This window comes from Python bivittatus, unplaced genomic scaffold (genome assembly GCF_059951505.1).
Source record: "Python bivittatus isolate LINGU-HERP-01145 unplaced genomic scaffold, Pbiv_v1 ctg000700_np1212, whole genome shotgun sequence".
Lineage (NCBI taxonomy): Eukaryota > Metazoa > Chordata > Lepidosauria > Squamata > Pythonidae > Python > Python bivittatus.
Window position 1 is genome coordinate 91,575,533 of NW_028277098.1, and position 23,262 is coordinate 91,598,794.

A 23,262-nucleotide genomic window follows, 5' to 3' on the forward strand; every position below is an offset into this window, starting at 1 on the left:
AAATGAGCCACTCCAGATGTTTTCCCCTTCCTTCTGTTTTATAGCAAATCTTGTCACAAAAATGCCTCATATAAGATAAGGGACTCCTTTGAAGTGAAAGATAACGGATTGCCAGTGTTGATTTCATACGGCGTATTAATCCAGTTGCAACATTTGACTGATGTAACTAATAAAAAATCTGTATTTCAGAAAGCTGTTGTGGGTTGCTGAGGAATTACACATTCAGGTGGGCCCTGAAACTTGGTTTCTCTTTTTAAATTAAAATATGCAATAACCAGTGTACCAAAAATTAGAGGAACACATATAAATGCACCTCTAGATGGTAAGAGATAACTGTATCTGTTTCACCAGGTAAAGATTTCATTGAAAAAACAAGCAAGCAAGGCAGAAATATGTAAACTATCTGGCAAAATTATTCCATTAAAAATGGCCATGCAAACTTCTCCTTATTCAGATTACAATTCCAGGGAAGACATTTTACATTTATATAGAAATGGCTGCCTCGGTTGTTTATTAATTCATATCCTGACTTTTCTCCAGAAACTGAAGGCAGCATATGTAGCACACCTTCCTCCAATTTTCCCCACAATAACGACCCTAGGGGTTAGGCTGGACTGAGAGGCAGTGATTGGCCCAAACCCACCCAGTAAGCTTTCATGGCTCAGGGTGGACTTCAGCCTGATTTCCCAGGTCCTAGTTCAAAACCCTAACTAGAATACCTGCAACATCATGAATTTCACAGCAGGGACACAAGCTCAATCACAGCCCTCCTGCCTCATACTTCATGTTATAGTCCTACTATAATTCTAGAGTAGATTTCTAGATTCTAGTACAGGTAGTCCTCACTTAATGATGGCTCATTTAATGACCTTTCAAAGTTATGGTGGTCTTGTAAAAAGTGCTTTACAACCTGTACTTGTACTTGTGACCATCGGAAATGTTGCACTACCACTCCTGTGGTCATATGATTGCAATTTGCGACCTTTTTTACAATGGTCGTAAAGTGAATCACTGCAGTCATTTAGCAAATCACATAGCCTTTAAGCAAATTCCAGCAAAAAAGTCCATTGGGGAAGCTGGATTTGCTTAATGACATGATTCACTTAACTACTACATGGCTCACTTAACACTGTTGTAAAAATGGCTGTAAAACTGGGTCTGGTCACATGGTGACTCACTTAATGACCACCTCACTTAACAACCAATTTTCTGGTCCCTATTGTGGTTATTAAGCGAGGACTACCTGTAAATTTTAGATTTACTCAAGAGTAGCCCAATGTGGCACTCATTTTCATGTAGACATGCACAGACTCATTACGTCTCACAATCTGTAATAGTAGCCTTCAATATGTTTCCATGCTCAGTTCAATAGAGGCATAGGGGGAACTTGGGTTTGGATGAGGCATCATGGGCTGAGTTAGAAGTGTGGTCCACCACCCATCCTTGAATTGGGCAAAAACGATCATTTGCTCTTCCCACTGCTGCTCCTCTATTCTGCATCTGTTGCATCTGTTCTGAGTCGCTGCTGAATGGGGCTGTCCTGATTATGCGTGCGCTGTGCGTGATAGGCAAAATGACTGGTTGAGTACTCTGGCTTTACTGACCTTCCTCTTCAGCACATCACTAGCTGATAGGACAAACATCTGTTAACTGTTTTTTATATTACTGTTTTATAGTTTTTATTGTATGCTGCTCATTCACAAGATGGGCGGCCATATAAATTTGATGAATTAATAAATCAATAAATAAATCTGCCGATTATGGCACTGCAGCAGAAATGGAATGGGTCTGGATGCAGGAACACCTGTCACCTCTAGACCCCTTTCTGGGTTTCTTATCTTATACCTATTCTGACATCACCTTGGTTCAATAAGGCTAAAACCTAAACTGGAGTCTGAAAGAGAGCTGAGTCACAAGCACCATTTTATTTCAGATTTTCTCTCTTTCTTTTCCCCTCTTTATAAAGGCAACTCATGCTGACTTCCAGATTCCTCTGGGTTATGTTTGGGAAGCAGTGGGGTAGGGTTTGATCTTGTCACTCCATTGTTACACTATTTCAGCCTTGCACTAAACAAGTAAGGAGCCATGCCAGCAGACCTGTCTAACACTACTGAGCAATTCTGATACACCACTGTTTGAATTTACTACCTACTGATTGTTCCCACCATTCCACAGGGTATGTAAAATGTAACATCTATCCATCATATTCTGCTATGCTGATAGACAAGAACTTGCTGGAGGGAACTGTTTGCATGAAGCTACAGTAGGGTGACCAAAGGAATACAAAGGGAATGCTTGTTTGCTCTATTACCCTTATGAAAATCGAAAGAACTATTGTGTCTAGTTCTTTAGGGGGAAAACAGCACAAAGACAGCAGACAGGACTGATCAGGGACCGCACAGGAGGCCCTGAAACAGCTAATAAATGCCTCTTTGGCCCCATTTACTACTAGTCACCCAACCTGCCACCTGATATAATGGGAGGCAAAGTAGATTTGGTGCACCTTGCAGTTGCCACTGGATGCAACCACCTTAGGGAGAAAACAACTATTTTAGCAAGGCTACAGCTGAGAATGATTTAAGCCTGTCTCACTCAAGGGTTGAGGATGAGATGAAGGCCACATCATGTGGACGTGACAGGAAAAAGAGGGTGCCAAGGGTATGTTTGTACCATGGTTAGGTGCAAGGAGGAAAAGGCCCTTTGATGTGAGTCAAGAAAAACCTTGCTTGGGTTTGCTAGCCTTTAAACAACATTAGCAGCTCCCCTTGATGACTATGCCTTTACATCATATCAGGTGGACAAGAAGACACCTTGGTCAGGAAATAGCATGTAAGGAGGGCTGTAAACAGTCTTCTTGAATGGAAGGCTACACATGGAATTCAACAACAGTCTGCAAAACATTTAGATCTGAACCATTTCAAGCATATAAATTTGTGAAACCACTGCTTGAATGCAAAAAGGGCTGTTTCAAGCATTTTGGCTGTGTTTTACACGTGAAACTGCTCTGTTTCTAGTGTGAAACACACTGTTTTGGGCTTGAAATTCTTCCCAAATGCTCAAAACAGTCAATTTTGTATTCAAAACAGTAGTTTCCCCCTCTCCCATAAAATTCAAGTTGCTTGGGTTAAAGATCTGCCTGATAACAGTAATATACCTACTAGACAGAGAGGACCGAATCACAGTTAAGCATAAAAATGTTTATATTTCATCATCCCATGGCAGATTTATTAAGTGGTGAGTATATCATTGCCTTATGCTCCCTGGTGTCTATTTAATTTAGCAGTGAGGAAAGCAATTGCATTATTCCATCTGCTTCTACAGTTCTTTAGGCTGATGTCAAGCTGACAGTCTTGTGTAGGGTGGAGGCAGTTAAAGGCTGCCACAGAGTTGACAAGCTGATGCTTTTTGAGCATCTGTTTTTCTTTCCATTTTTAAGAGCTTCATGCCTCGTCTACATATGAGAAGCCTGCACTGTTTTTGATCTGGATGAATTAATCCAGATTAAAAATTCTAGAACCAACCTTATACTTTTTCACATCCTAAGTCAAAATCAGAACAAAGGGCCTACTCATTTATTACATAAAAGTAAACATAAAGTGAAATTGAATATAGAAAAGCAGCACTCTTTGGGCCCTGTTGCATTTCTATATTGCTCCATTGTATGATTTAATCTGGTTTATTTAAATTCATCATTAAGAAACTTATTTGGTCATGTTTTTGTAGAAAACTACATGCAGGATGGAGGATCTACAAAAGAAACCCACTAAAAATAAACATTCTAAAAGAAAAACTTGGTAAGGTTTGTGGGTTTCTAAAGATTATGACAAATTATCATAATTACCATTTCATACATTTAATTTGTAAAGTAAAATTGCCACTTTGAATGTAAATACTCAAAAGAGAAAATATAAAAATTAAAAGGGCTATGGGGAAGTTTCTGGGGAAGACGAAACCAAGCGAAGTGAAGCAACAGAAAAACTTTACCTTTCAAAACCTCTTCTTTCTTAGAAGTGGGGGAGCCATGCTGTTTTGCAAAGCAGCCTTCTGGGAGTGCTTAAAGGTGGTGCCCTTCTAAACATGCCAGGGATAACAGTTCTTGCCCATTCTTCACTCACCCGTATCAATGTGTGTGACTTCTACATCTAACACAGGAAGCTAAAGCTTTGTTCAGAGGAGTAACTCACACATTACACAGAGAGAACCCTATTTGCCACCAAGCAAATATTCACAAGTGGGGGCTTGGAATATTTTGCCTGAAAGGCACAACTGAATGAGCAATACGCAAGCTATTTTACCTGTTTAGGCATCCAAATAAAGAAAGAAACCTTAGCTGTTTCTTTAAATAAAAGTACACAGGGTCCTTGGTTAATGACCACACGTTCAGTGACTGTTTGAACTTATGACAGCTCTGAACGAGTGGTACTTACAACCGGTCCTCAAAGTTCTGGCCATTGCAGCACCCCTATGGTCATGTGATCGCTATCTGGGCACTTGGCAACGGGCCTGGATTTCCGACCACTGCAGCATCCCGCAGTCACGTAATTGTGATTTGCGACCTTCCCTGCCGGCTTTCAACAAGCAAAGTCAATGGGGAAACTGGCAGGAAGCGGTCATGTGAAGTCTTCGCTTAACAACCTATGGTGATTTGCTTAGCGATGGAAACCAGGAACTGCTAGAAATGCTATCACTAAGTGGCGCAGTCACATGATGTTGCGCTTTACGACTGCATCACTTAGTGATGGAAATTCCAGTCCCAATTCTGGTCATTAAGTGAGGACTACCTGTAGTGAGATTGGGCCAAGAAATACAATAGAATAAACAAAACAGAATTGGATAGGAGAGGGATTGTTTCCAAGCCACAGAACATAATTGTTCCATTTTATTCAGATCTTCCTTGGAGTAATATGTCCAGAATTTTAAAAAGCAAATTGGAATGATTTCCAGAAAGGCTTGTGAAGATGGTCAGTGGTATGGAAAGCATCCAAAAGAACAGAATACACAGACATTAGGTATGATGCTTTCTAGTACTCCAGAGGGGAGATTAAAGCTGGAGAGTAGATTATCTTTCGTGAAACTTCTTGAAAGTAAGAGTTGTTTGCAATGGCACTTGCTTACGGGAGGTTTCTAACCTCAAGTTACCTTACTGGGGAGTCTTTAGCTCTGAATTTCCTGCTTGATACAGGGAACTGAACTAAATTTCTCCCCTGAGACCTCCACCTCTATAAGTCTATAATCTTTATCTGCAGGCTGCATAGTCTTGATTTTCCACACTAGTGGGCGTTTTGAGGTCCTGGGTAAGAATGCACCCGGCTTAACCATTCTGGCGACCAACACCTTGGAACTGAAGCACTAACTCCTTTATCCCGTTTCTTTAATAGAGTTATGGAGTCTGCTTTGTGCCAATGGATGTTTGAATGAAGAACCCCCAGAGGGTGCTTTGCAAAACAATGTTGCTCCCTCCTTCCAATAGAAGTGTCAGAAAAGGCCTCTGTCGAAAGCCGCTTCCAAGTAAACATCAAAGGAGGTTGCAGGGTGTGTGCCTTGATGAGGCAAATCCAAAACCACCTGACACGAACTTAGTGATGTTTCTTCTTGCAAAGAGTCATTATTTATGGGGGAGAAATCTCTACTGTTATTTCAAGGGCACTATATCGTTCAAAAGGTAGCCTTGGAGGAGCGCTGAACTGTGGACAGGGAAAGAAATTAAAATTCCCAAGCATGGGGCAGGGCCTGCTAGAGACAAGGAGGCAATGGCTTGCCAGGGTTGAATCTGCCCACCTGGGAAGAACATCTCAAATGGCCTGCTGAGAGTCAACTCCCAATAGAGAGATGGAGACCAGGTGTTAGCCTGTCCATTGAGGGCCTCATGTTCTGGAATTCACCACCAGCAGAGGTTCATGAAGACCTTCCCTTCCAGGTGTTTCATAAAGTGGTTAAAACAGTGTTTCTCAACCCTGGGAACTTGAAGACGTGTGGACTTCAACTCCCAGAATTCCCCAGCCAGCCATGCTGGGGAATTCAGGGAGCTGAAGTCCACACATCTTTAAGTTGCCAAGGTTGAGAAACACTGGGTTAAAACAAGTGGTTTCTCCTGGCTCTTAACCTCTGCTTTTGTGGCATCCATGGGGGCCGTTTCATGTTGTTTTATACGCTTATTCTACTGGACACTGCTCAGAGTTTCAAGATTGGGGCAGGCCACAAAAACTTTAAAACAATCAATCAATCAATCGTTAGTGGGAGGTTAAATGGTAGCAGGATGCATTAGAATATCTGAGACACTTGAGATCAAAATGCTGTGTAGAAACATGGAGAACCTATCAGTCCATACCACTCTGCCAAAAAAAAATAAAAAATTGCAGCATTCATACCAAAAGAGAGAGAGAGAGAGAGAGAGGTTACTATCCTTTCACCTTTAATGTTTTAAAGGCAATCTGGATCCAGCGGCATCCATTGGGGGAAGGGGCTGGTGGTAAAAAAAACAGGCAAGATGGCAGAAGCAGCTTCAAGATGTTGTGTTCGCCGTCTTGCCATTTTAGACATCTCCTCCATCCCATCCCTGTGGACACTGGAAGGATCGGCTGACAAATAACATGGGCTTAGTTGGGTAACAAGAAAGTATTGGCCCCCAGCTTCCTTACCGATGATAGGTTTTCTTCTCTTCTCCGTCCTTGGCTGGGCCGACTGATGAAAGACCTTGCAGAAAGTTTGTAGTGGTTCAGCAGGCACGTGATGACAACCACCATGACCATCATGACCACCACAATTATGATTATCTGTACAAACTCCAACTCCGCTATAAAAGAGAGACAAAGAGACAAAGACTGTATTTTGACAGGCCTCGATACAAACCAGCAGCAGACAAATAAGAGCAAGGGGAAAATTCTGAGGACAACAGTAGATGTTCAGAACAATTAGTTATAAGAAGTAGCACCTCAGTATTATTTTCCCTGCTTTGGGCGGCATGCCTTTTTTCGAGTGTGAGCTTGAGAACAAGGAAAATCTCTTTGTACTATCTGCAAACTGTGCAGGGAATCCACCTGAGCGAAGAGTGAGAAGTAGATGCTTTCTATAAGGCACAAAGGAATAATCTCTGTGATGTCACGAAGTGAAAGGAGAAGCATGGCTAAATGGTGGTTTGCAGGGTTCTGGACAAATCCACTGCCCAAAGGGATTTGAAAGTGGCATTATGCACAAACCTTCTCAACATCCCCTTCAGAGGTATCATGCAAAAGGAACAGAGAGACAATATTCATGCTCAAAGATGCCCACAGATTAGCTGAATCTTCCAATGTAAGAAAAACTAATCATGTAAGGCAACTAGACAACTACTGCTAGCAAAATAATAATAATAATAATAATAATAATTTTAAAAAAACATACAGCGTTAAAAGTACTACCAGGAATATCAACTTCAAACTGGCAATTAAAAAACCTCTCTCCGCCAATCCACAGTAACTTTTGCAGTGAATAAATTAAGGCAACCTAGTGGAAGTGAGTAAGGTAGAACTTGGAAGCGTGAGAATTTTTGAATTTACCAAACAAAAGGTGCCATCTATTACTAAAAGGAAATTCCACAGTTTAATCAGAAAGTGAAAGGGAGGCTAATCCCACCCTCAAATTTATTAAAGGATTCTCTAAGGTTCAGGAGAAGGGGGTTGTTTTAATTCTGGCATTCTTCCTTTGGGGTAAATACAGCATTATTCTATCACTTTTTCAAGTAAGACATTAGCACAAAGCCTTAAAAATGCACAGGTATTTGACTTTTTTGACCTGCTATGGCCAACCCTCCCTGCGTCCACCCTTCTTTTCCCTGTGGTGCAAGAGGTTCCTTCCAGATGGTCAACTGCAGCATTCACACTCACAGGGCACCAATCCACTGAATGACAACAGCCTGACTGATGGAAAGCACCCCCCCAAGGTCTTAGCCCTCCACTGAAAATGCAGCCGCTTTTCTTAACCTCTGCCGATTCCAAGCTGATCCCCAGGGGTCTCCGCGTGCCAGACTTCCAGACGTAATTTAATTCAAGGCTCAGTTCAGCCAGCTGGCAGAGGCAGCTTGAATGACCTGAGCTGGCACAAAAGTGTATCTATCGCAAAGGGAGGCAGGAGGAGAGGAAGACGTGCAAAGCTGTCAAGGAAACAAGAGCGAGCAACAACAGGCTACTTGTGAGTTTGAGGGAGAGAAGAAGGGAGAGCGCACAAGCCTTGGTCAGAGATAAGTCCCTGAGTTAAATTCCACTCACTTTGGAGGGGGCAGAAGCTGATGCCAGAGACAGCCACATCTGGCAGGTTAAGCCCAGGGAGAAAGCTGATGCTTCTCTGTCCTGTCTGGGGGCCAAGAGATCAACACTGTGAAGCCCAACAGATGCTTCATGGTCCTCCAGGTGGAATGGAGCAATTGTTCTTTCCCTTGTAGATGGCATGTTGAAGGGAGCTAATATGAGTCCATATCTTAATTGGCCTTACATTCGGTGTAGATCAGTGCTTCTCAAACTTGGCAACTTTAAGGCAGCTTGCTGGCTGGGGAATTCTGGGAGTTGAAGTCCACATGTCTTGAAGTTGCCAAATTTGAGAAACACTGGTGTAGATGAAGGGTAATAGGAAGCTGTTCATATATTGATTGCTTGGTTTCTTTAAAACAGCAACTAAAGTAGGGTGTATGCGTGTGTGAGAGAGGGAAAGATTGAAATTATGAGGGAGGGTCTGCCAAAAGAATCACAACAACACTGGGGAGACATTTAATCCTCCCAGTTCGGTCCTTAGCACTTTCTCCTGTACTTTCCAGTTTTAACTGAAGGGCAAAATTAGGCACTCTATCTCCAGGCTGCAAAAATCTGGATGACCACTTGAGAGCAGCACAGATACAGGACATTCTGACTCTTTGCTCCCATCTCGTGGTTGTCTGGATTTTTGCAGCCTAGAGATATGCTCCCCAAAACTAGACATGTTAAGACTTGCTCCACAATGAGCAGTGTGTGGCTTCACAGTCCGCACTGGAGATCGATCAAGGCAAGTCCATATACCAAGTGCTGTCACCGTTACATACGGCTAGTGGGAGAAGGGAGTGCAGTTCGTATTGTGCACGTGGCACAGAACTCTATCCAAAAAAAGCATATGGGCTCCCATGTGCACTGTGTGACCCAGACTTGGCATATGATTGTGAGTGCCTACAATGAATCTCCTTAAAATTTCGTCCCCACCAGTTCTGTCCCAACCCCATTTTCCTGGACGATAGCCTCCCCTCGGATCATCGTCAAGCGGGCTATTTTAAGACCGGGTATGGAATTCAGCCCTGCTGGCCTCCCTGTTCCGGTGGTCTCTCCCCGCTCCCCACATCAACAAAACAACACATTGCTTCTCCTATCACCTGGCTGAGTGCAGGGTTTCCCCTCGCTGCTGAATTCCTCACAACAGCTGCCTCAATTAGCAAGGTTTAACAACTGACACTTCACTCCCCTGCATTTAGAAGGTCTGTGAACGTGTTGTGACATCACTGCCTACCCCCAAGGCCTGGGATGGCTCGCAAAATTGTTCTTCTATCCTGGGAACAGCACAACAGTTGTGTTGGAGTTTATTGGGTCGGTCTGTGGACAAACTGCTGTCAGCCACCCTAGTTTTCAGCCTAGTTTATCTCCAAGAGCAGATAAAATTAATGTTGAAAATTGTTTCTGGCATCCTTAGTGGTTCAGTGCCAAGGAAAGCAAAAGATAGGCTGGGCAAATAGCCTACACCTGCTTGTTACTGTGGAGCAGCAGTCACCACCATTTTAAAGCACCCACAGATCTACTGCAAGTATCTCAAATAACTGAACCATATCCTCAGCAGTTATGCAGGGAGGATACTAAAAGTCAAGGCGGCAAGCGCAACTGTGCAACTGAGGCCCCGCCCTTTTTTAATGTGTGGGGTGTGCATGAGACACATGGAAAAGAAGTGGGACTTCAATCACACCGCTGTGGCAGCCATCTTGACTTTTTTTGGACACCTCTGCTTATCCCTCTAAAATTTTTAATTTGTTTAACACTGCATTAATTTGGATTCAACATCACTGATTCTCTTCTGGCAAACCAGCTGAAAGCAGAACATAAAAAGGGACATACGATGTTTTCAGTGTTTCAATTTATCATAAGCAAGTAGTCTGCTCTTTTTTTGCAGTCATGAGATATGTCTCAAAGCAGTTCAGAATGAAAACAATAAAATGGCAGTCATGCAAAAACCATCATCTCCCATAAGATACTGTACAATAAAACACCTCCTACAACCCTACAAACACACGCACACACACACGCCACGCATTGCAGTTAAATGTAAATACATTTAGTCCATGGGATTAAACAATCTAGCTACGTGAAGGATTATATATTTCAACTCAAACAGTATACATTTTTGTGCTGACCCCTCCACCTCTCCCCTCAGTGACACATCCACTGAATTTGGCATGCCCCATCAAAGCACATCAGTATAATAGATCTGGGTTGTCATAAATATTTTGGCTTAAATTGTTTAAAAAAATGTGGCCCAAACACACTACACCAAAAACCATCTATATCATACCCTGAAGGGGAAAAGGCAAGTTACACCATGTAAAGTGGGGTGTTAAACCTCGTTCCTACAAGTGGTCCTGTGCTTTTGTTCCCACCTATTCCTTTCAATTTTAGACAGATGCTCCCTGTAATTCCGATCAACCCATTCTTATCATCTGTTGAATCTTAGATATGCCACTGCTTTCCTTAGTATCTTCAGCTTTGGAACAAACCCTGCAGCAGACGAATGGTGGACTGGGGAGAGTTAAACTTTATCTTCTCCAGCCACTTGGTTCGGGAATGGAGGGGGAGCCACACAGTGCCAATGAGAGCCTCAGGGAAACCTAATTTGCTGTGGGTAGGGAAGGAGAGAGCTCTACCCAGCAACAGTATAAAACAATTTGCCTTTCCGTGATGCTTCCCAAGTTTTAAGCGAGGGTATTACCCCCCATTCAGCTGAGGATCATGCGGTGCGCGCATTGTTCCCAGTGTCTCCATCCCCAACACAGACTCTCACAGCGGATTGTCTGAAGAGCTTGCATAGAAACAGAGCCATTCCAAAAGTGGGGTGCGGCAGAGGGGAGAGGAGGAAAAGGCTGGCCCTTCTCTTTGTCCCGCAATGAGATATGTGTCCAAAAAGGGTGGAGCGTTTGCCATCCAGGACTGAGGAGCCAGACTAGGCTGGGTGACAACAAAGCCGGGTCACACACACAGGGCTGTTGTTCCATTCAAATGTTTACCCCTTGAGGAGGGATTGGGGCGGGTTCAATGGCTCCTTTTGTAAGCAGCCTAGGAGCATCGCTGCCTCACCAAAAGGCCCCGGGATGATGTCTTTGGGCCTTTTGTTTCGGGGCAGCCAGGAGGAGGTCAAAGGTCACAGGAACCCAACAGGGGGACAATCTCCTTGTCCTGTGTTAACTGTTTTCACCCCTTCACAGCTGGCTAAGTGCTAGACAGGTTTAGGCACTCTGGCAGACAGACAGAGCACCCTCCAGCCCGCACCCGCTGCAGACCGCTTGGGACCGTCTGCGTCTGCCTGGCGCGAGAGACGGGGTGGGAGGCAGGGTGAGTTCACCGAGAAGCCCATGGAGCTTTGTCCCTCCTCTGTCAACTCACCCATTTTACGACTCAAAGGCTGAGATATGGTCCTCCAACCCACTTAACCAGGTCAGTTAAAGCAGTTGCATTGCCTTATATACTAAACATGGTTACTGTTAATCTTGGTTAATGAAGGAGCGGCTTAGCTTGATGTGCAAATCCAGCCCTTTGGGTTAGTTAGTATTTCAAGTTATTGTGAATATGCAGAAAATATGTTAATGTGGCAAAGAGTTAAGCATGTCTGGTGAATCACACCCATTTGTGTGTGTGTGTGTGTGTGCGCGCCTCCCTCCCGGAGTAAACATATATCAGTCTGATACTCTGCTCTCTCCTTCAAGTTCTGCTATTTATATATACAGAATACCCTGTCAAGAAAGATTTTCCAAGGATTCTTCCCCACCCCCCTTGCAAAATCTCATGGTTTGTAAAAAAGCATTCTAGTGTTGCCTGGTTAATATTGTGATCACGTCTTTTTTCATTATGCAAAAAGGAAAGTAAAGAAAAAGACACTACGACCCCTAATTTCCACTGGGTATTTCTAGACAACTTAGATTATGTACCCTCCAAACATTTGTCAGCATTAGCAGAAGGAATGCCACCATGTTGCAAGGAAAACAAACACTAGTGGTTTATATTAAGTAAATGATATACAGAATAAGCAGTGTAAATAAATAGCTTCCATTGGAGTCAACAGCTGGCAAGTCTCACAAATTCAATTCCAAATGCACACCTATGTCATTGCAACGTGCTCCCTTTAAAGGCTACAGTACCCAGAAACTGCAGGTGGTGTAAAATGCAGTGGCCTGTAACGGATGGGTGAGAACTGGCAGTGTAGTATGACACCGATTTTGCAGATACTGTACTGCATTGGCTTCCAATAGTCTCTGAAGTGCAAGGATCTGTTTTTAAGGCTTGCTGCTTTGGTACCTGCAGGATCACCTCCTTTAGGTAGAACCAACCTGTCCAGTTTGTTTGTCCCAAATGGGCATATGAAATCAGGAGACAGAACAAGGAAGCAATGTTTTTCTGTGTATGCCCCATTGCTACACAATTGCTCACCTCTGAAATCTGGATGGCACTTTAACAGTACTCCAGAGGGCAATCAAAACAGAGGATTTTTCTGCAGAGGATTTGATTGATGTGGAGTAATGGGGGATTTGCTTATTTGGATACCAGGTTATGCAGTGAGTTTACAGTTTTCATCCATTTAATACAGCAGACCTCCAGGAGTCCTTGTGGAGACAGCAGTATATAAATGCTGCTAATTCATAAATCGTAAACAGTAGTTTTCCTTGTTTGATATTTTATTATTTATTTTGTCTAGGTCCCAAGTTAGATCCCTCCCCCTTTGTCACCATATTCACTCCCCCAAATCTCAGAAAACACTTCCAGACAGGTGTCCAGTTGTCACAACTGCAGCCAATCTTAAAAGTCTGAAGATCCCAAATGGGACATTGGCTAACTATGTATAAAAAGGTGTGCCACTTTTTCTTCAACACTGTGATCTGAACCACAACATCTGGGGTTTGGGATCTGTAAAAATTACCATGTTTATAAAAATGGGAGAAAGTTGTTGTAGCACCATCCCTCTGCTCACAATTAAAAATCAGAGTGAAATGATAGTATTCTGGCATGATTGCACCACAGATTAACCTCTCCAGAGATAGCCTAAGACCCCTTAAGTATCTCTCCCCAAAGCTCGGCAGATCTCCAGTATTTCAAGTGAAGAACAACTTGCAACATTTTTTGAATCACAGCAGCTGAGCCAGAAATAAGTTGGCTCATTTGCTGAAAAGAGATATCATGGGATCATAGAAGTGAGGCACTTCATGAAGGCACAAAGCATCCATGGTCTTCTGAGATCCTTCGTTTCACTCCCACCAGAGCAGTGTTTCTCAACTGCTGGGGAATTCTGAGAGTTGAAGGCCTCGCATCTTAAAGTTGCCAAGGTTGGGAAACACTGCATTAGAGTGACTTTTCAGTGGTGGTGCCCTATCTACTGAATATGCCAATATGTTCTGCAGAAAGGTTCACTATAGGCTGAATGAAATGTTTTAATTCCAACTTAAAAAAAACCAAAATGTTATTTACCCATGCATATTAATTATTCTGGCACTGCTTAAGCTCATTGGTATGTTCCTTAAAATGATTTTAATAGTGCTGCTACATGATGTTGTTTAATCTTATTGTTTTAATGAGACATTGCTTTCAAATAGTTGATTTTAATGGCTATCCTACACTGGAAATATCAAAAGGGTTGAAGAGTGGAGAAGGAAAAAAAATGATGAAAAACTGCACTTTCAAATAATTTCTGGAATTTTACTTTCTGGATTTGACATAAAAGTTACCGAACTGGATTCCAGATGAAATATATGAAAAGTCAATAAATCAATTGATTACTTGATTAAAAAATAACTGATATTTTGTTTAACAATTCTAGTAGTTCTAGAAATAAATTATCATCAAATCAATGATATTGTGCCATACTGTAATCTGACGCCTAATGCTGAAGAAGACTTTTCTTGACCTCTCCATTCCAACTTTATTTGTCTGAGTGCATTATTAAGTCTTCACACGGGTGATGAGTCAGAGAATAAGTGAGCATCCTTAGATGAAACCTCTTTCATCATTTTGTTTCAGTGACCATTGCCAATCAATTTCTTAGCCTTAATGTATTCCTGTACATGAGTCTGTTTGTGTATACACACCCATTTATAATAAAAAGCCATAATAAAAGTGAGGCACAAGAGATCAACATTAAAAAAGAAACACCAGAAACTACAAAATCCAAGAAGCTTAGTTTTAAAATATAACCAATCTGTTAAAAACAAACCAAATCAATGATTTCAGATCTGTGATCCATGAAGGCTTCTGACGTAATAAATGTTTTGGTCTTACAAGAGTATTTTATTTTATTTTAAACATTTCCAAAAAAAAGGACAATAAAACAAAAAAGAATAAAACTGGCGCCACAACCACACTTCCCTGATGCAACCCACAACATTCTTATCTCCCTGTGACCTCACCCTATCCCAGCTCCTGGGGGAAGGTCCAGGTCTTAAGTGGTCTCCAGAAAGATATGAGGATTGGGGCCTGTCCAATCTCAGGGGGAGGGGTGTTCCATAGGGCATGTATATCCTTCAGCTGATCATGGAAAATGTCTTAAGACCTAGAGCCCCCACCGTAAACCTTGCTTGAAGATCATTTGAACTACCTATTACACTGCTGAACCTGGACATGGATGATGCTGATCTATGCCAACCCTCTTCTTCTTTTGGAAGAATATAACTCAGCCCATGGTGCAAACAATGTTGTTCATCCCATACAGTCAAATTTGGTGGCTCCTTGCCAAGTTAGGTAGATTTACCAGGGTAGTCCAAGTCCCCCAAGGTAAGGGCATTATATCCAGGGCGGGCTAACTTATTTTGACAGTTGAGGCAGGACACCTCGCAAATCCTGTCCCTGTAAGTAAATGCAATAATAATGCAGTAACTAACAATTTGCTGCTCTTTCATGACAAATGCCTGGATAACTGCTGTGGAACTATATCCACGGACCCCCTGTTATTATTCAGCCCCAATCCACTTCTCATTGTTCTCTTTCCCTGACGAATTGGTCTCATGTTACACAACCACTGAGGTAGCTTCACTTTCTATAAAAAAAATTCAACAACTTATTGTTATCTTCTATCTTACACTAATAGGTAAAGCTTCTTCAAAAGCAAAGAACTCACAACAGGAGAGATAACACCCCCTCCTCCAACACATACATACAAAGACCCCTTCGGGCTATAATTTAGGGGCAGGGGAAAGCCAGAACTGGTTTCTTGATTGTTCCATTTCATATTCACTAATTATTTTCAGGAGGTTTGGGACATACAAAGGGCCAAATCCACCTGGTCAATGGTTAACTTGGATCACTAGTTAAACATGTATAGAGAGAGTAATGCCCTTCCCCCAAAATCAATCTATTAGCATATTGCAACAATTGCTGTATAACAAAGCAAAACAGTGTAACTGCAATGTAAAGCAAAGCAAACTTTTGAGAAATGAAATAAATTTGCATGAATTTATCATTCAATTAATGCCTATGTTATATATGTGTGTGTATGTATGCATGCATGCATATATAAGAGATACATGCACATGTGCACACCCAACACACACACACCTTTTTGTAAAAAGACACATTATGTATTTGGCTCCCTAATCATTGTCACTTTTCAATTAGAGAAGCCCTCATTCCATTTTTCCCTGCAATTTTCCCAAGGGAAAGGTGATGGATGAAGCAAGCTTTATGAGACGGACAAATGTGGCTTCGAAATGCAAAGTAAGGTCACACTAATTTAATTTAGCATAATTTTTACTCCTGAATATATTTCAAGCGCGGGTTCAGACACTGCATGGAAGTGACACAACCTGCTTCTTTGTATTTTCTGTCTAGACACACACAGCCACTTTGGGAATCTAGACAGCAGGAAGAGGGAGCAATGCATAGATTCGCTTTTGTAAATAAATATTTTTTTCGCACATTCCTATAAGCGTTATCAGTTTCAGGAACCAAATGAAAACACTCATCTATCACTAAGGGGCTGTCAGCACTGATATAATTGTCTCAGGAGTTTGTGCAGGAGCCAGTTTTCTTCAATTATGGCTGTAAACCTCAAACCACTTTGCTCCAGTGGGTCATAATGAGGCTTCTACAGAAACTGTGCTTCCTTACTGCCTAACAGCACACTGATTGCAACTCTTCACTGCTGCAATAGGCAGCCTGGAAAAGCTGAACTGCGTGCTGCATCGAGAGGCCACCACAGCCCTGGACAATGGGCTATAAAAACTCAGATCCTCAAAAACTATTTATCTGCCTTCAAGACTCTTCACTAATTTCGGCTGGAATGAATTTGCCCTCCAACATGCTCATGATCGTTTTGGAATCATCTGCCGGGGGAGGCAAATGATGAAATCAGCAGTGTGGTGCAAGTTCGGCTCGCTTGGTATGCAGGTGTGATGTCACCCACGCTTAAAAAGGAACAAAACCTGCCTCATGATGGTGGCATTAGATCTTGTGGACTCTTCTGGGTTGTCTGATGGCAAATACTATCTGATTATTGTAGGGTTTCTGGGCACTTGGAGCTTCTTGCCCAACATTATTATCAACCAATATCCAAAAGTCCAAAGATGATTTAATAGTAGTCAACATTTGATGGTTTCAAAGATGCAGTCAACATCTGACAGCGCCTGACAGGTTAACAATCGGTATTTGACACTACTCATCAGCAGAGTTGCAGTAACAGCCAATATGGCATGTCACAGAATCTGACACGTTTCAATCAGCTTCTCTTTGTCTTCAAGCAGACTTACATGAGTACTGAGCATTTTTTTTTGTTTTGTTTTAACACAATTTCATTAATCAGGAAGCATGCCTTGAAGAGGGAGAAAAGCACAAACTGCTGAAATGAAAACATCTGATGACAACTTCCTGCTTTCAATTTCAAATGGTGATTCAATATAAAATGTTGAAATGGAGTCATAAATATTTGTACAGCTACCAAATCCTGTTTCAACTTTGGAATGTGTTTGAATAAAAGTGTTAATGACTTATTTTGAAATGTTAAATTTTACTAGCATTAGCATTATTGCTGCTTGGTGTGCATTGATCATGGTTTAGGGAAGAAAAATGACAGAAAAAATAAATCCCTAAGGGTGAAAGAAAGGAAAGAACCACTGTTACAAATGTTTTCATGCCTGGTCACCTGGAGGCAATCCTTGCTTATCCTAGCTATGTGCTATGTGGGACTGCACAACAACTTTGGTACATTACAATATGGAAGAAAGTGGTTGCACACCATTCTGGGGATGAATCTTAAGGAGATGTCCTACGAGAATAGACTGAAGGAACTTGGATGTTCAGTCTGGAGAAAAGAAGATTGAGGGGAGACATAATAGATGTTCTCAGGTACATAAAGAAGGTTATGGGTTCTCCATCTCTTGAGGTTTTTAAGAAGTGGCCAGACAGCTATCTGTCATTTAAAGTTTTGCAGAAGGTTAGATGATCCTTATTCATTTCGAACTCTACAGTACTATGTTTCTATGAAAAACAGAAAACAAATATGTCTGATGCTCACACTCCAGAATGGTTATCACACTAAGGCAAAGATAGCCAAGTGGGTGGGTGGAACTTATTAAAGTAGGAGTTCTGGAGGCTAGCTGAGCCTAAAATACTGGCTTCCAAAATTGAAGAAAAAAGGGGTATGTATCCAAAATAGTTAATGAACATATAACTAACATGTTGCCTTGAGCCTGGATAGAACTGAATTCAAAATCTTGCTGAGCCACAAATCCCTGGACAGAGCCAATTACTCTCAAAGCATCAGTGTGCTAAAGGGAGTGTTCATAAAGCATTGTGCAAAATATATGCTGTAAAATTAGTCTGTGAAGAGCTATTTAACCAAGAAACTGAATTTGGAAAGTTTGAGAGGGGGATGAGTATAGTCATGTATATAACATCAGTGGTATAACAGCTCTGCAAAGTGTAATTACATATTACTATGACCAGCTAATGAGGAAGGATGGGAACGCTGCACTAATTCACTCTTAGATCATAATTATTTATTGCAACACTTCTGTACTACCCTATTTCTCACAACCCAAGGCAGTTCACACAATAAAAATAAAACATCATAATATATGCAATAACTTTACAGATGCAACCCAGGTCCACTGTCCACCATAAAAGCCCATTAGAATAAGATGATTTTTCACTGCTTTGTGAAATTCTAGAGTCCTACCATTCGAGAATAATAGAATACTTGGAAAGTCGGGGGAAATTTAGAAGTGTCTGGGCTCAGTATGTTAAAAGACTCTTGGTCTTAAGCTATGATATCAACTTTACCCTCAGAGCTAGGTACAGTACAAACCAGGTTCACACTAAACCATGAATTCTGTAACTTTGGTTCATTCATCAAGCCACAAATAGCTAGATTCATACATCTTGCTAAATTAGAGCCCATGACTTATGCCTGTGTTTCTCAACCATGGCAACTTTAAGATATTGTGGACTGAGGGTTGAAGTCCATGTGTCTTAAGAGTTGCCAAGATTGAGAAACACTGGCTTATGCTGATGGCTTCCCAGAACAATTCAAGCCACAAACTAACCACTTGGTTAGGGATTTCCAGAGGGCTGCAGGAGCCTATCCAGAAAAAAGATGATGTCACTGGAAAAGGCAGGGCCTAACCCCACCCATTTTCCATTTAAGAGTGGGTATACAAGCAAGAGAGAGCCAGTTTGGTATAGTGGTTAAGGCACCAGACTAGAAATCGAGTTCTAGTCCCTCCTTAGGCACAAAGCCAGCTGGGTGACCTTGGGCCAGTCACTCTCTCTCAGCCCTAGGAAGGAGGCAATGGCAAACCATTTCCGAAATCTTGCCAAGAAAACTGCAGGGACTTGTCCAGGCAGTTGCCAGGAGTCAAGACTGACTCAAGTGCACCAAAAATAAACAAACAGGAGTAGGGACCCACCAACTCCCCCCCCCCTGCAAAATTGTAATTTCAGGCTGTTTGGGGAGTGGGTTTCAAGGTTGGGAATGGAAGCAGGATATTTCAGTACAAAAAAATCCACATAAACTGTATCACAGAAGTTTAGCCTTTCGTTGTCGAATTTCAGTGGCATGATTGCAGAATGCTAGAAGGTGTCAATGGGCTGGATGACTGCCTTCTCCCCACTCCTGGCTTCACAGGATGTGTAAAATGAGTCATTCACTTAGAATGGAAGGAGGACATGTTTCTGGGTACATTCTGAGCCCTGGATTTCATTTTCACCATTGAGTTCCCCATCCTTTTATGGAAAGGCTGTTGGTCCATTCATACTGCTGAACCATGATTTGCCTAACTATGGTTTATTAAATAAACTACAATTGGCTGGGTTCCAAGCCAAAACTGGGTATTATAATTAAATGTAATATGTAACTTTAGCCCCAAATTCTTTCCCAGATTTCATCATTTCAGCCAGCTAATTCACATGGGAATAACCTAATGTGTTCTTAATACAGTTAAAAGCTTTGCACTTAGAATTCCTAGTCAATCCACTGAAGTGACTCGTAGAGCTACTAACAGACCCCAAGATACCTTCTTAACCACTTGTGCTCTAAACTGAACCATGCTGCCCATTTCTTGGTCCTTTGGATAATTAAAAAAAAGCTACAAGACACTAGTTGAATTTGAAATTCTGGAGACCTCTGTCTTTGCCATGTTTCTATCTTCAGTCCCCAAACCAGCTGGGCCCTATTACATTTTTGAAAAATAAATTCAGGTCAATTTAGAAACCAATAAAAAAAACAACTTTTGTTACAAACCTAAATACTCTTTGATGCTGCAACTTTTTCTTGCTAAACAAGAAGAACAAAATCTATTTTCTCCATCAACATAAAACTGATCTACTAAATCATTCCTCCTCCTCACACAGGCACATATATTTGCTGGTTAACAACCAAGTATGTGCAAGTTCCAGTCATGTCTGGACTTCTGGCTGCCCATGAAGGCATGAGGGCGGGGGAGTGTCTCAAATTTATGAAAATCTAATCTTGTTACCCAAAGCAATCTGGGTGATAAGCCGGGGAGGGGGGGGAGATTCATTGTCATTCTCACCATCAAGTCCCACGTGACTGACTTGCAATGGGCATACAATTTCATTTATCTCGGCTCCAAGCACCAGGCCAGCTAAGGTTTCGTCCTAATTGGAATGAAGACCTGCTGCTTTAGAAATGTAGGCCAGAAAGGCTGGACCAGAAAGGAATCGCTTTAAAACAGGAGCCCGATTCCTTCAAGTGGTCTAGCTGTTGACCACTTGCAGCCGAAAGAAAAACAGACAAAATTTGTTTCTCTCACAAAAATATCTATTAGTTTTCAAAATGAAAACTAAGATCAATTGCTGTTTCTGTGACTGTCAAAGAATACTGTTCTTACTGTTCAGATGAAAATGTGCTCCTTCTAAGAGCAATATTCAAAATCCACAGCCATTCAGTGCAACTCCCTAATAAGAGGCTTTACATGCAATTTACACACCAAATGCAATGTAAATGCAATCTAGAGTGACACGTTTATTTCTTACCTTCCCATTTAAAAAGCTCTGAATGACGTGCCCAGGAGTTATATTCATGTTGCACTCCAACACCACCCTCTTCCCTGGAGAAGTTGGTAAGGCTGCTGGGTTCATACATTAAACTAAACAATGTAATGTTGAACTACAGCTTGTTGTGCCAGTTTTGCATTATCGTGGTTTGCAGCAGACACTGCTGCCAAGCTGTGCCATTGTTTAATAACCGTAATGGCTGAATCCATACATCCATATTGTGGTTTAGCATGATGTGGGAACCTAGTTTGTGGCTAACCTAAGTTCACAAAGTGAAATACACACACACACACACCTCTCTCTCTATATATAGCCAAGACCCTGTGGGACTTCCAGATCCAAACGGACAGGCAGGTACTGGCCAATCAATCAGACATCGTGGAGACAAGGACCAGAAGACAGCAGTGGTGATAGATATAGTGGTGCCAAGTGACAGCAACATCAGGAAGAAGGAGTATGAGAAGCTGGAGAAGTACCTGAAGGAGGAACTAGACAGGATGTGGAAAGTCAAGGCCAAAGTGGTCCCAGCAGTGGTAGGAGTACTCGGGCCGTGACTCCTAAGCTGGGAGAGTAGCTTCAGCAGATCCCAGGAACAACATCAGAGCTCTCTGTCCAGAAGAATGCAGTGCTAGGAACAGCTAAGATACTGCACAGAACCCTGAAACTCCCAGGCCTCTGGTAGAGGACCCGAGATTGAGGAAGACACATACCACCCATAGGGGTGAGAAAGGAATACACACACACACACACACACACACACACTGAATTTTACTGAATTTCTCAATACAGTAAAAGTATACAAAACAAAAGAGATAGTAAGAAAGAGATAAAAAAGGAAATGAAAACAAAGAAAACATATAATTATGCCTTCTGCCCTTCTATTGAGTAATTATTATCTTAATCTTTTCCCCATCCTCTTTGTCCCTTTTTAAAACCCAAATCCCAAAATCATCAATTCGATCTTTTCTTCTTTCAACAAAAAGTCCATATAAGGTTTCCAGTCTTTTCAGAAAAAATCTGTCATTTTTTCTGTGACCAAACTGGTCAGCTTCACCATTTCTGCAAGTTTCAGTTAATTTTATAATCCAGTCTTCCACTGTAGGTACAGAGTGAACTTTCCCCAACTTGGCATCTTCCAAATTTGCTGGGCTGAGATTCTCATCATCTCCACCCAGTAGAGCCATTAGGAATTTCAGATCAACACATCTAGATAGTCTTGTGAACAGAAAGTTGGCTTCCATGAAGCTGTTGCATACTAAGCTGGAACATTGTCTCAACTGACTCAAGCAAAACATGACCTTTGCTGTCAGCAGTTTTCCAGGGATCAGGTGGGAATTTCACAGTTCTTCAACAGAAGAAGAACCAAACCAGGGAACATTTACACCCAAATTAAGAGCAGCATTCTCCCAGTTCAGGTGTTGACACTGGAAGAATGAAAGCATGTGAGATATGTGTAGATCATGACCAAGGCAGAGTTTTAGTAGCAACTCTTTCTCAAAACCACTGATAGCCTGACTCAGGAATTTGTTCATCTTTAATTTGTCAGCTACCTGGGAAATTTAATCTCTCACTGCTGTTTGGATGATTCCCACCACCCCAAAGAAATAGTTTATGGTTAAGATCTATTCAAATCATCCACAGCGAGAACTAATACAAGAAAGTCATTCCACTTCTCTGTAAATTCCCTGCCCTTCTTCACAAATCCTTTCACAGCTAGCTAGCTGTTCGTTTGTTTGACTAATTGATATATAAGCCTCACCTCAGAGAGGTCCAATAACCTCTCAGGCTGTTTTTTTTCTTTCTAAATTATGGGAAAAATAAATTCATTGATTATTTTTATGTATCTGGCAATGAATTCCTTACATTCTTCTACCTATCCTATTATTTACTTTATTATTAATTCACATTTTTTTACTGGAAGGATTTTCCCCTTCTTCTCTTTTAATCTCATGTGTGCAAGACTTTCATTGCTTTTGTGATTTCCTTGACTCTGCCAATTAACCATGCTGGCATCTTGTGGATGTGTATAGTCCTTCCTTCCCTATTTTTTCTTGCCGGCTGTTGCAGCCTCAACAGCATCCCTACTTTGCTGAAGTGTTTGTGTGATGGTTCTTCACAGTCCATTATCTACAGTCCGCTCTTTCCCCTCTAATGCACAGCAAGCCCACTTTTCATCTGGCAAAACATTCCAAAAAATCAGGAAATGAGTCACTTTAACAAGGAATGTGTTTGCCTGTTAAACCTTGGAAATTTGTAGTAATTCCTTGTATTTAGAAGGATGTATCTGAGCAGCTGGGCACATGGAATGGAAACCGCATTGCAGTAGCTGCTCCATTACTATATAATCAGCAAACCAGAACAGTTGGTCAAAGAAAGTGCAAGGGGAAAGATGCCAATAAATAAAAAGGATGGGAACAGAAGGACTAAAGGACCAGGCACCCTCCTTAAAATGGACAGAGGGTTGAGCTCCAATACTGAAAAGCATAGTCCTGCCCTGCAATAGTTATGCATGGCGTAG

General features: G+C 41.7%; 1 protein-coding gene across 2 annotated transcripts in view; it reads right to left on the bottom strand.

Moving 5' to 3' along the window:
• PMEPA1 (prostate transmembrane protein, androgen induced 1) overlaps window positions 1-23,262 on the bottom strand; it is a 78,364-nt gene that overhangs the window by 9,982 nt on the left and 45,120 nt on the right. For both annotated transcript variants that reach the window (XM_088153469.1, XM_088153468.1), the window contains exon 2: window positions 6,639-6,793. In XM_088153469.1, the coding sequence (XP_088009595.1) occupies window positions 6,639-6,793 (155 nt within the window). The remainder of the gene's footprint in view (window positions 1-6,638; window positions 6,794-23,262) is intronic.